This window comes from Colobus angolensis, unplaced genomic scaffold (genome assembly GCF_000951035.1).
Source record: "Colobus angolensis palliatus isolate OR3802 unplaced genomic scaffold, Cang.pa_1.0 Scaffold106, whole genome shotgun sequence".
Lineage (NCBI taxonomy): Eukaryota > Metazoa > Chordata > Mammalia > Primates > Cercopithecidae > Colobus > Colobus angolensis.
Genome location: NW_012111586.1, coordinates 731932 through 745232, shown reverse-complemented (window position 1 = coordinate 745232; position 13301 = coordinate 731932). Strand labels below are relative to the sequence as shown.

General features: G+C 41.1%; 1 protein-coding gene across 1 annotated transcript in view; it reads left to right on the top strand.

Moving 5' to 3' along the window:
- Positions 1 to 8183, top strand: part of CCDC23 (coiled-coil domain containing 23) — a 12454-nt gene extending 4271 nt beyond the window's left edge. The window contains exon 3 of the mRNA XM_011945149.1: positions 7738 to 8183. Within this exon, the coding sequence (XP_011800539.1) occupies positions 7738 to 7824 (87 nt within the window). The 3' untranslated portion in view covers positions 7825 to 8183. The remainder of the gene's footprint in view (positions 1 to 7737) is intronic.
- Positions 8184 to 13301: the final 5118 nt, after the last annotated feature.

Here is a 13301-nt window from a genome sequence, read left to right as displayed (position 1 = left end):
TTAGCCAGGATGGTCTCGAACTCCTGACCTCGTGATCCACCCGTCTCGGCCTCCCAAAGTGCTGGGATTACAGGCCTGAGCCACCGCGCCTGGCCTTCTAAAGATTTCTTGACCATCATTTTGAACAGATTTATTAAAACTAGCTAAAGATAACAGACAGGATAGCTTTTCTAATAATTTTCATCAGTAGAAAAAAATACTCCTTATTCTTCAGTACTTGAAAATGGCTTTTTCCAATGTGCTCCTTGTTAGCAAATTATTATTTTTCTGCATTCTTTAAAAGACAAGAGCATTTGGCTATAAAATGATTGACTAAGTATCAGGGAAAACCCCACCCTCAATATTTAACGTGGGTTCTTTTCTATTTCCCTAAGAGTCTCGACTGGTCTGAGAAATAAAGGGAAAGAGTACAAAAGAGAAATTTTAAAGCTGGATGTCCGGGGGAGACATCACATATCAGCAGGTTCCATGATGCTCCCTGAGCCTTAAAATCTGCAAGTTTTTATTAGTGATTTTCAAAAGGGGAAGGAGTGTGCGAATAGGGTGTGGGTCACAGAGATCACATACTTCACAAGGTAATAAAATATCACAAAGCAGATGGAGGCAGGGCGAGATCACAGGACCACAGGATGGGGTGAAATTAAAATTGCTAATGAAGTTTTGGGCACGCATTGTCATTGATAACATCTTAATCAGGAGACAGGGTTTGAGAGCAGACAACCTGTCTGACCAAAATTTATTAGGTGGGAACTTGTCCTAATAAGCCTGGGAGCGCTACAGAAGACGGGGCTTACTTCATCCCTTGGGCTTCGACCATAAAAGATGGCCGCCTCCAAGGGGGCCGTTCATAGACCTCTCCTCAGGGGCGCATTCTCTTTCTCAGGGATGTTCCTTGCTGAGAAAAAGAATTCAGCGGTATTTCTCCTATTTGCTTTTGAAAGAAGAGAAATATGACTCTGTTCTGTCCAGCTCACCAGCAGTCAGAGTCCAAGGCCATCTCCTTTGTTTCCTGAACATTGCTGTTATCCTGTTCTCTTTTCAAGGTGCCCAGATTTCATATTGTTCAAACACACATGCTCTACAAACAATTTGTGCAGTTAACGCAATCATCACAGGGTCCTGAGGTGACATACATCCTCCTCAGCTTATGAAGATGATGGGAGATCACAAGATGATGGGAGGCATAGGAGATCACAAGGGTATTGATTGGGGAAGTGATAAGTGTCTGTGAAATCTTCACAATTTATGTTCAGAGATTGCAGTAAAGACGGGCATAAGAAATTATAAAGTATTAATTTGGGGAACTAATAAATGTCCATGAAATCTTCACAATTTATATTCTTCTGCCATGGCTTCGCAGATCCCTCCGTTCAGGGTCCCTGACTTCCTGCAACAACTAGGATTGACTAGGCATGATTTTTTTTTCACGTAAATAGTTTGGTCTTAAAGTTTAACAGCTTAAAATTGGCAAAAAAAAAAAAAAAAACTTGCCTTTTACCAAATACTTGAAAAGTAAGTATCTCTTTGCTACAAGTAGAATGAATAGGGGAAAGCTTAAACCTGTTTTTTAAAAAATATTATTGTAAAGAGCTCTATTTGTAGAAGCAAATTATAGGCAGATTACCAGGTTCTTATAAATACAAACTTGTACATGGACATTCTGCAAACCCAGCTGTCACATTCTTGCAACTCCTTTTGCAAAAGGATACTAAGAGGTTTTAAAATGTGAAAAAACATTATTTTTTCAGTGCAAGAAAATAATTTACTGTTGTCTTAAATAATGTATAAAGTTTTTCCAGATAAACTAATCAAATAAATTAGAACAATGTGACAACATTGCAAATTTGTTATTAGATGCATTCCTTCTAATGGTACCAGGGGAGGATGTTACTGATGAATCAAGTCTGTTTCTGTAGTCTGTATGTTGCTGCTGTCCCCAGTGATGGTGGGACTTATCTCTGCTCTACCTGATCACAAATTATGTTAGGGGGAAATAAAGATTTAATATTTCATTAAATAAAAAAAAAATTTTTGGTTTTGCTCATTTAAGAGCAACAAGAAAATGGTGGCATGTTGACTGTGTTTGGCTGCAGGGCACGGACCTTCATGGAAGTCCTCGCTCCACAGGGCATACACCAGCTTTTCACCTTTCATTCTTATTTTTCACTTTTGCTGCTGAGCCTAGCTGTACAAATTTGCGCTTTCATTTGCTAATGTAAATTCAATTTATTTTACCATTTTAGAGACTACTAATGATTAAATGTAGGAGAGGGCACACATGTTTTTATGTGGAATGTTAAAAGATAAATTTTTACCACTCTAATGTGCTGGATTTATTAGAAGAGATTGGTTAAACTGCTAGGTTGAATGAGAGACTTCCTCTATTGTACTCTTTTTTATTTTTTTATTTTTTTTATTTTTTTTTTTTTTGAGATGGAGTCTCGCTCTGTCGCCCAGGCTGGAGTGCAGTGGCTGGATCTCAGCTCACTGCAAGCTCTGCCTCCCGGGTTCCTGCCATTCTCCTGCCTCAGCCTCCCCAGTAGCTGGGACTACAGGCGCCCGCCACCTCGCCTGGCTAGTTTTTTGTGTTTTTTAGTAGAGACGGGGTTTCACCGTGTTAGCCAGGATGGTCTCGATCTCCTGACCTGGTGATTCGCCCGTCTCGGCCTCCCAAAGTGCTGGGATTACAGGCTTGAGCCACCGTGCCCGGCCTTGTACTCTTTTTTAAATCCAAGCATATGGTCTTTAGTAACAGCTTGTTAACTTGTTAAAACATTAATTTGGGGTTTTTCCCTATTAGTTGTCTATGTACACATAGTAATTATGTTAAAATCCATTTTAAAAAAACCAGCCCTGTGAAACCGTCCTCTGTGCATATTGTAAGGATAGATGTTGAGGACATTGTTCATGTCCTTATTGACAACCTTCTGTAAAGTTCTACAGGTTAAATTTATTTGTCTGTCTTCAAATCTCAGCTCCTCCATAAATCCCAGTTCTTTCCATGTGACATTGGACAAGATACTTAACCTCTCTGAACCCCCAGTTCATCAGTTCCTCCTTGGTAAAATGAGGATAACATCTACCTCAGAAGACCATTAAAAGGAATGGAAATACCATTTGTAAAGCCTATAGCACAGTACTTGGCAGAGGAAGCATTTGATAAATGGCAGTGATTATGATCAGGAATAATCTTGTGTTTCCAAGCAGGCAGCCTGCTTTTATTGTGTGGATTCTAAGTTGAACAACTGCTGAGTTCCTGTTGACCTGCTGAAATGCAACATTGCTGCACTCAAGCAGCAGCTGGCCCGTGGAGCTCTTGAGATGTGCCAGGACCGGGCTAAGCTACACATGCATAGCCACATATAGTCCTCACACCAGGGCTCCAAAACAGGAGTTATTGTGACTCCCATTTAACCTTGGTTAATCCGCTACGTAAAGTATATGACCTTGTGAGGTAGGCAGTATTATCCTCACTTTAAAGTGATGTGAGTAGAGTACTGTAGTTAATGAGGGGCAGGCGTGTGGTCTAAACATCTTCTGACCTTTGTCTGTTGCTTTTTGCCTTGCCCCCTACAGCTGCCTTGCTGTTTTTTTCTGTTGGGTTAGTTGGTATTTTTGTTTTGTTTTGAGATGGAGTCTCTGTCACCCAGGCTGGAGTGCAGTGGCACGATCTCAACTCAGTGCAACTTCCACCTCCCAGGTTCAAGCAGTTCTCTTGTATCAGCCTCCTGAGTAGCTGGGATTACAGGCACCTGCCACCATATTTTTAGTAGAGATGGGTTTTCACCATGTTGGTCAGGCTGGTCTCGAACTCCTGACCTCAAGTGATCCCCACTCCTCGGCCTCCCAAAGTGCTGGGATTACACGTTTGAGTGACTGCACCCATCCTGTTTTTTTGTTGTTGTTTTTGTTTTAATCTTTATTGCCTGGAATGTAATGCAACAAGACCCTTTGTGGGGAGGAAGAGAAAGTTTCTATTCAATTCTGCAGATGCCAGATTCCAGAAAGTTAGATGTGAAGGAGAGATGTGGGAGGTGAATGGGAATGGAAGGCGCATCGGCAGTGGAAGCACCGTTTGACACTGCTGGGGTCTGTTTCCTTCTTGACTGAAAGTCATTCTTTGGCCTGGACACTCTGACCCATTTTGAGTCTCCTCTTTCTCCTGCCATCTTGCCTCCTTGATTTGAAGGTCTCTTTAATATGCCTCTCAGTCCCTAGCACAGTAATGTGCAGATTACAAATGCTAGTAAATACTTACTGAATGAAGCAAGTGGAGGTTTTAAAACATATATATATGTGAATCCGGGCATGGTGGCTCATGCCTGTAATCCCAGCACTTTGGGAGGCCGAGGCGGGCGGATCACAAGGTCAGGAGATCAAGACCATCCTGGCCAACATGGTGAAACCCGTCTCTACTAAACTATAAAAAAATTAGCCAGGCATGGTGGTGCACACCTGTAGTCCTAGCTACTCGGGAGGCTGAGGCAAGGGAATCGCTTGAACCCGGAGCTGGAGGTTGCAGTGAGCCAAGATCGTATCATTGCATTCCAGCTTGATGACAGAGCAAGACTCTGCTCGCACACGCGCACACACACACACACAAATTATATGTATTTAATATATAAATATATATTATACATATTTAATATACAAATATATATTATACATATTTAATATATAAAATATATATTTGTATATATATTTGTGTGTGTGTTAAAAGTATATTTATATAATGTGTGTGTGCAGCTTCATAAAACACCCAACTATAGAACATGACCAGTAACTGGGAAGCTTTGCGTACCCCTTTTCTGTTCGTGTACCTCACCCTTCCCACCAGCAGTACCCTCTTTGCTGTATTTTATGCTAATCATTCTTGCTGTTCTATGTTAATTTATTGTCTATGTACTTCTAAATAATATTTTGTGGTGTAACAATATATTGTTTTGCATGTGTCTGAACTTTCATATATGTTACTGTGACGGGTTCTCTTCACTCGGCTTATTTTTAACCATTCAATTTTATTTATTTTTATTATGGTAAAATACACATAAAATTTACCAGTTTTATCAGCCACATTCTGTGTTGCAAGAATCATTTGCGGTAGTGTTGTAACAGTTTTCATCACTGTGCAGTATTCCATTTTTCTTAAAGATGACGGGATCATTCAAGCTTTCTAGTCAGTTTGGATCATTTTACTTTTCCTAGGAACTTGTTTCATTTAGGTTGTCAAATGTGTTAACATGGAGTTCATAATGTTTCATTTTAATTTCTGTTATGTCAGTAGTTAAGTCTTCTTTCTAGTTCCTAATAATGTTTATTTGTGCCCACTCCCTTTTTTTTTTTGAGACGGAGTGTTGCTCTGTTGCCCCGGCTGGAGTGCAGCGATGCGATCTTGGCTCACTGCAAGCTCCGCCTCCTGGGTTCATGCCATTCTCCTGCCTTAGCCTCCCGAGTAGCTGGGACTACAGGCGCCTGCCACCACGCCCGGCTAATTTTTTGTATTTTTAGTAGAGACGGGGTTTCACCATGCTGGCCAGGATGGTCTCGATCTCCTGACGTCGTGATCCGCCTGCCTCGGCCCCCGAAGTGCTGGGATTACAGGCGTGAGCCACCGCGCCCGGCCGCCCACTCCCTTTTTATGTTGATCTGTCATGTCAGAGGTTTGCAAGGTTTTTTTTTAGTATTTTCAAATAACCATCTTGCAGTCTTGGTGATCCTCTCTATTGTAGGTTTGGTTGCTTTTTCATTCGTTTCTGCTCTTATTTTGTATTTTCTATTTGTCCCACTTCTAAGTTTCATTTTTTCCCCCTTCCTTGTCTTTTCAATTAATCAAATTATAGCTCCTCTACACACACACATTCTCGCTGTCTTTCATATTTTTCTTCTACAAATTAGGAAGTTTTGTGATCTGTTTCTGTTCTTTAGTGGGTGGATTAAGGATAAAGAAAGGTGAGGAATAAGGTGTAGTTACCCTGCCTTTCACCTGAGGATGTCTCTTGCCGTCTTCTTTCCATCACCACTGCCTGCTATAGGCGATATTCCCATGACCTCCTTTCTGGACTGTTGTAACAGATGTCTCCTAAAGCACAGATAGAATTACGTTGCTTATAGCTGGGCACAGTGACTCACGCCTGTAATCCCAGCACTTTGGGAGGCTGAGGTAGGAGGATCACATGAGGCCAGGAGTTGGAGACCAGTCTGGTCAACATGGTAAAACCTCGTCTCTACTAAAACAAAAATTAGCTGGGTTTGGTGACGGTCACCTGTAATCCCAGCTACTTGGGAGGCTCATGCTGGAGAATTGCTTGAACTTGGGAGGCAGAGGTTGCAGTGAGCCGAGATCACACCACTGCACTCCAGCCTGGGCAACAGAGCAAAACTGTGTCTGAAATAGATACATATATAGCTTACATGTAAGCTATATATACATACATATATAGTATATAGATAAGCTATACATACATATATGTATAGGCTATATGTATACATATATACACATATATAGGCTATATACATGTATATAGATAGGAATATATAGTATATAGATTATATACATATATACTATATAGTGTATAGATAAGCTATATATACTACATAGTACATATATAACATATATACTATATGTATATATGTATATATAGCTTATCTATAGTATATATACATATATATGTGTATATATAAGCTATACATACATATGTGTATATATACTATATGTAGCCTATAGTATATATAGCCTATGTATAGTATATATACATACTATTAGTATATACGTTGGGAGGCTGAGGTGGGAAGATGTCATGTCAGAGGTTTGCAAGTATACCATATACTATATATACTCTATATATATACACACACCATATATATATATAGTTAGTATATATAGCTATATAGTGCATATAGCTTATATGTATACTATATGTAGGCTATATATTGTATATATACTAGTATTATATATATACACACACACTTTGGGAGGCCAGGGCGGGAGGATCTGTCAGGTCAGAGGTTTGCAAGTATACTATATACTCTTAGTATATATAGCTATAGAGTATATATAGCTTATATATTATATATACTCTACTTATAGTGTATATATGCTATATATATATTCATATTGTTCCCCTGCACACTTATCTTTGCTGGCTCTCCAGAATCTGCCAGGTAAAATCCAGATTCCTTGGCATGGCATTTAAGACCCCAACATAATTTTCTTGCTTTCTTCAGCTCCCCAACCCCTACTCTATGATATCCTTCATATTGCCATACTTGAAGTTTCCAGACAGACCCTATACTTTTCCATTACATTTATTTACACATAATATCCTCCCCCACCACCTATCATGTCCCATGATAGATTTTAAGCTGAGATGGCCCATTTTGCAGCCTTACAGAACTAGACCAGAAGATATTTGTGGATAAATCTATCTTCCTGTATGTAACTTCTGCTTCACTGGTTCCTCCATCTGAATTGGCCACATGCTTGCTGAAAAGACTTGTTTTCTTCTTAAGGGATCCTACTAATCCCTTAAAGACCAAATCAAGCCACCTGCATCACTGCTGCGTTCTTGATTCTCCAGATGGAACTAATATCTAACTTTCCTATTCCCAGATCACTGTCCCTGCATTACCACTACTGGTGAAATTCTGGTATTTTCAGAAGGCACCACCTGTTATGTCAGAAGATGCGTTGTGCAGCTGCTTCCATTGCTAACAGTTGTATCTCTTTCTCTTATTCAGATCTACGCCCTCAACAGAGTCATGACAGAACTGGAGCAGCAGCAGTTTGATGAGTTCTGTAAACAGATGCAGCCTCCTGGAGAATGAGCTCCCCAGGTTCAAACCAGATGGGACCCTGAGAGCTTTGTTTGACAGGGTGTTGCCAGTTTTAAGCTGAGATGGCCCATTTGGAGCCTTACAGAACTAGGCCAGAAGACATTTGTGGATAAATCTGAACTCACTTCCTATGTGTAACTTCTACTTCACTGGTTCCTCCAATCTGAATTGGCCGCATGCTTGCTGAAGAGACTTGTTTTCTTCTTCGAAGACAGTGGTTTTTGTTTTTTGCTTTTTTTAAAAAAAAACAAAACACACAAAAAACCTTTTTCTATTGTTTGAGAAAAATCAGTATTTCTTATGAAACTATATCTTCTCCAAAAATACAAATAAAATACTAATAAAATGTTCATTTACTGATACTTTAGCAACTGCCTAGCCATAGAAAATGGAATACAAAGTAATGTAATAGGTAAGAAAAGCTGAGGTGAGCAGAACGCACCCTCTCTCCTTCGGGAGCTTGGCAGAGAGGAGAGAAAGAACATGACTGCTTCCAGTTTTCATTCTTCCTGGAGCTAAAACTTTGCAGACCCTGCTGATCTCTAGTTTGTAGGCGCACAGATGTAAATATGTGACCCCTTTACTCCCAGATGAGCCACTAGTCAGGGTTAGAGGCCTGAAGCTAGGAGTTCCTCACCGGTGATTGTGGAGAGCTAGCAGCAGGGTTGCATCAACAGCAAGAGGGTTTGTTTTTTGTTTTGTTGGCTGCCTTATCAGACCTAGAAACGGATTTATGATGGAAATATTCAGACGTCCCTCAGAAACCAGCCACCACCCCTCCGCCATTCAACTGCCATTTTTAGGTATAGAAATGTAAGGTGGTTTCTGCTTCTGACATTTGTATCAAGAATGGTAGTTCAGGCCGGGCGCAGTGGCTCAAGCCTGTAATCCCAGCACTTTGGGAGGCTGAGACGGGTGGATCACGAGGTCAGGAGATCGAGACCATCCTGGCTAACACGGTGAAACCCCGTCTCTACTAAAAAATACAAAAAGCTAGCTGGGCGAGGTGGCAGGCACCTGTAGTCCCAGCTACTCGGGAGGCTGAGGCAGGAGAATGGTGTAAACCCGGGAGGCAGAGCTTGCAGTGAGCTGAGATCCGGCCACTGCACTCCAGCCTGGGCCACAGAGCGAGACTCCGTCTCAAAAAAAAAAAAAAAAAAGAATGGTAGTTCATACCTGAATGCTTAGTAGAGTTATTTTAATGCTGAGCAAAAGAGATTGTTCTTCTAGGATATTTCATTTCCAGAAATTCCTTGGGAGTAGGGGGAGCAGGACTTACGAGAGCTGAAAAAATACCACTCCGATGGGGCAAAGAGGCAGACACTGCCACCTCCTTTCCTCTAAGCTGGAAATCCTGGAAACACCTCAAGCTGTCCCTGTCTCCTCTGTATCCCTGCTGCCTCTGAAGTCACTGAGAATACTTTTCCCATTGCTCTGGCATATTTTAGGAGTAAATTGGGGAGTTAATGGGATGTTAAACTTTCTACCACTGTGGAGAATGTGTTTTTAGAGCCCAAGTTATAATTAAGGATAATCTCTACATAGATTATCTCCACAAATGTTAATTAGGTTCTGTAGCATCCTGCTAAATTTTTTTGAATGGAGTTTTGTGTTTTCAGAGAAGTAGGTGTTTGGTGGGAGCTGTCCCTATAAATATACAGAAATACTGTCATATGCTAAAAAAAAAGCAGTTTTGGAGCCAAATGACCTGGGGCACCCAACTACCACTTAACCTCTCTGAACTGCTGTTTTCCCATCTACATAATGGAATGATATTTCCTTCCCGTCAGGAGTGTTGTTGAGAAATAATGTATGTAATAGATACTCAGTGTCTTAGTCCACTTTGTGCTGTTACAGCAATACCTTAGATTGGGTTTGTGTTTTTGTGGGTTTTTTTGTTTTGTTTTGTTTGTTTTTTGTTTTTTTGAGACAGAGTCTGGCTCTGTTGCCGAGGCTAGAGTGCAGTGGCATGATCTCGACTCACTGCAACCTCTGCACCTTTGCTTTCTGGCTCAAGCCATCCTCCCACCTCAGCCTCCTGGGTAGTTGCGACCACAGGCATGCACCACCACGCCTGCTAATTTTGTATTTTTTTGTAGAGACAGGGTCTGACTTTGTTGCCAAGGCTGGACTCAAACTCCTGAGCTCAAGTGATCCACCCGCCTCAGCCTTCCAAAGTACTGGGATTACAGGGATGAGCCAACATGCCTGACCCAGATTGGGTAATTTATGAAGAACAGAGATTGGTTTCTTACAGTTCTAGAAGCTGGGATGTCCAGTGTGGAGGGGCCTGCATCTGCTGAGGGCCATCTTGCTACATCATCCTGTGGCTGAAGGTGAAAGGGCAAGGGAGGGAGAAGGAGACCAAACTTCATCCTTTTATTAGGAACCCACTCCCAAGATAACTAGCCTACTCCAGCAATAAGACAGCATTAATCATTCATGATGGCAGAGCCCTCGTAACCTAATCATCTCTTGACGTTTCCACCTCTTACCACTGTTGCATTGGGGATTATATCTAACACATGAACTTTGGGGGACACATTCAAACCATAGCACTCAGAAAATGTTACTTCCCTTTCCAGCCACCTTTCAGATTGTTTCATGGGAAATGTTTTCAGATTTCACATAACCAGGAAAGACATGATCATTGTGTGGAAAGATTCTTAGTTGGGAACTGCTTGTATTAACATCTCTCAGCCTTGAGTATATTCTTGTCCTGGAGAAACACTCTAGTAGGGCACAGTTTTTCAAACTGCAAGTGATTGTAAAATCAGTTTAGTAAATTATGACCAGCTTTTCTTTTCAATGAAATAATAAATTAGAAAATACCACATGTGGGGCCGGGCACAGTGGCTCATGCCTGTAATCCCAGCACGTTGGGAGGCCAAGGAAGGCAGATCACGAGGTCAGGAAATCGAGACCATTCTGGCTAACACGGTGAAACCCTGTCTGTGCTAAAAATACAAAAAAAAATTAGCCGGGCGTAGTGGCAGGTGCCTGTAATCCCAGCTACTCAGGAGGCTGAGGCAGGAGAATGGTGTGAACCTGGGAGGTGGAGTTTGCAGTGAGTGGAGATCGCGCCACTGCACTCCAGCCTGGGCGACAGAGCAAGACTCAAAAAAAAAATAAACTACCACATGTGGTAAGGATATTGTTTGGTGAAACTTTTGTTTTAGGCTTACATACACATGAATGTGTATACTGCATTTGATGTAAAAATTATTCCTTACTGTGGGTTGTGGTAAAAAAAACAAACAAAAAATCGAGATACAAGAGGATACCTGAACCAAGACAGCAATGGGTCATCTTTGTATTCCCCTTCCCTTTTTTTCTACCCCCTCTTTGAGTCAGGGTCTTGCTCTATCACCCAGGCTGGAGTGCAAGTGGTACAGTCACAGCTCACTGCAGCCTTGAACTCCTGGGCTCAAGCGATCCTCCTACCTCAGCCTCCCAAGTAACTAGGACTACAGATGTGTATCACCACACCCAGCTAATTTTTAAAAATATTTTTGTAAAGATGGGTACTCGCCACATTGCCTAGGCTGGTCTTAAACTCCTGGCCTCCCAAATGCTGGGATTACAGGCATAAGCCACCATACCTGGCCTTTTATTCACATTTTAGAAAGAAAAAGATTTATCTTCTACCTCTAAGAAATACCAGGGTAAGGGGTCCAGAAGCCATTGTGTCCATAATTGGAATAACGTTGAATGCTAAGGGTCTTATAAATATAGTCAAAGAAAACTAGGAACACATCATCTCTGCTTACCTGCCCAGAATTCCTTCATGCTGATGTGGTCCATCCCCAGTTTCTCAGAGGTACAGAGATATTTTTGAAGCCTTACATCTAAAACCAATAATGACAACACTGACTTTGGAAGTCAAGCTGCCTGGGTTTGATGCTAAGATCCACTACTTGGTGATTGTGTGGGCAAGTGTTAATCTCCCTAAGTCAATGATTTTTTTTTTTTTTTTTTTGAGACAGAGTCTTGCTCTGTCACCCAGGCTAGAGTGCAGTGGCGCTATCTCGGCTCTGCCTCCTGCGTTCAAGCAATTCTCCTGCCTCAGCCTCGTGAGCAGCTGGGATTACAGGCGCCTGCCACCACGCCTGATTAATTTTTGTATTTTTAATAGAGCTAGGGTTTCACTATGTTGGTCAGACTGGTCTCAAACTCCTGACCTCAAGTGATCCGCCCACCTCAACCTCCCAAAGTGCTGAGATTACAGGCATGAGCCACTGTGCCTGGCCCCCAAGTCAATAATTCTTAAGTTTTTTGGTCTCAGGGCTTTTTTATAAAAAGCTTGTTGTATATATCATAGTTGCTTTATTAGAAATTAAAAGTTTAAAAAATATTTACTAATTCATTAAAAGTGATAACCCTTATAGGATAACATAATAACATTTTTTTGAAAAAAATTTCAAAAATACTCATTTAGTGAGAAGAGTGGCATTGTTTCACATTTTTGCAAATCTCTTTAATATCCAGCATAATGGGAAAAAGCTGAATTCTCATATCTGCTTCTGTATACTGGATTCTCATCTTGTTTTGGTTGAAATATATGAAGAAAATGCGGCCTCACATTGATATGTAGTTAGAAAAGGGAGGGGTATTTTAATAGCCTTTTATGATCATTGTAGATAAGCTTTACTACTATACCAAAACTCAGCGAGTGGTGGTTTCTTAAAGGTTAGTTGCAATATAGAATCTGATAGCATGTTAGTGATCTTTTTGTACTCTGCTACATTAAAATCCTTTGGTCTTTGAATCTTTCCCCATGAACAGATCTTTCACCCATGCATGATTTTGTAACATCATGCACTGATCATTTAGAAAATATTGGTTCGCTGAGTTATGCGAATTTTCTGAATGTTACCACATTGAATTACACAACGTCAGAAATATTTATTCATTAATTTCCATACTGATCTCACCAGAAAAGTCTGAGTATTGGAAAATGTCAAATGCCCAGTGACAGAGTTTGGATACAAGTTTTCTAAAATTCTGCTTTTCACTTGGAAGCTCAAATTTTATCCTTGGCAACAAAAACTATTTCTTGAAGCAACAGGCTGTCTCCCTTTATATTTTCAGAAAGACAAGTCTGAGCAATCCTAGTTTGTCAATCGTCTTTTGGTGTTTCATAAGAAAATAAGCGAGTTCAGCTCAAACTCAAACCAGTGCTTTTCCTCCAGAAAAACATCCTCACTGCAGTATGCAGCAGGAATGTTCTACGTGTGCTTTCCATTTCATCCCACAGAATATTAAAAAGATGTGTACTCGGCCAGGCGCGGTGGCTCACACCTGTAATCCCGGCACTTTGGGAGGCCAAGGCAGGTGGATCACCCAAGGTCAGGAGTTCAAGACCAGCCTGACCAGCATGGTAAAACCCCGTCTCTACTAAAAATACAAAAAAAGCTGGGCGCGGTGGCTCAAGCCGTAATCCCAGCACTTTGGGAGGCCGAGACGGG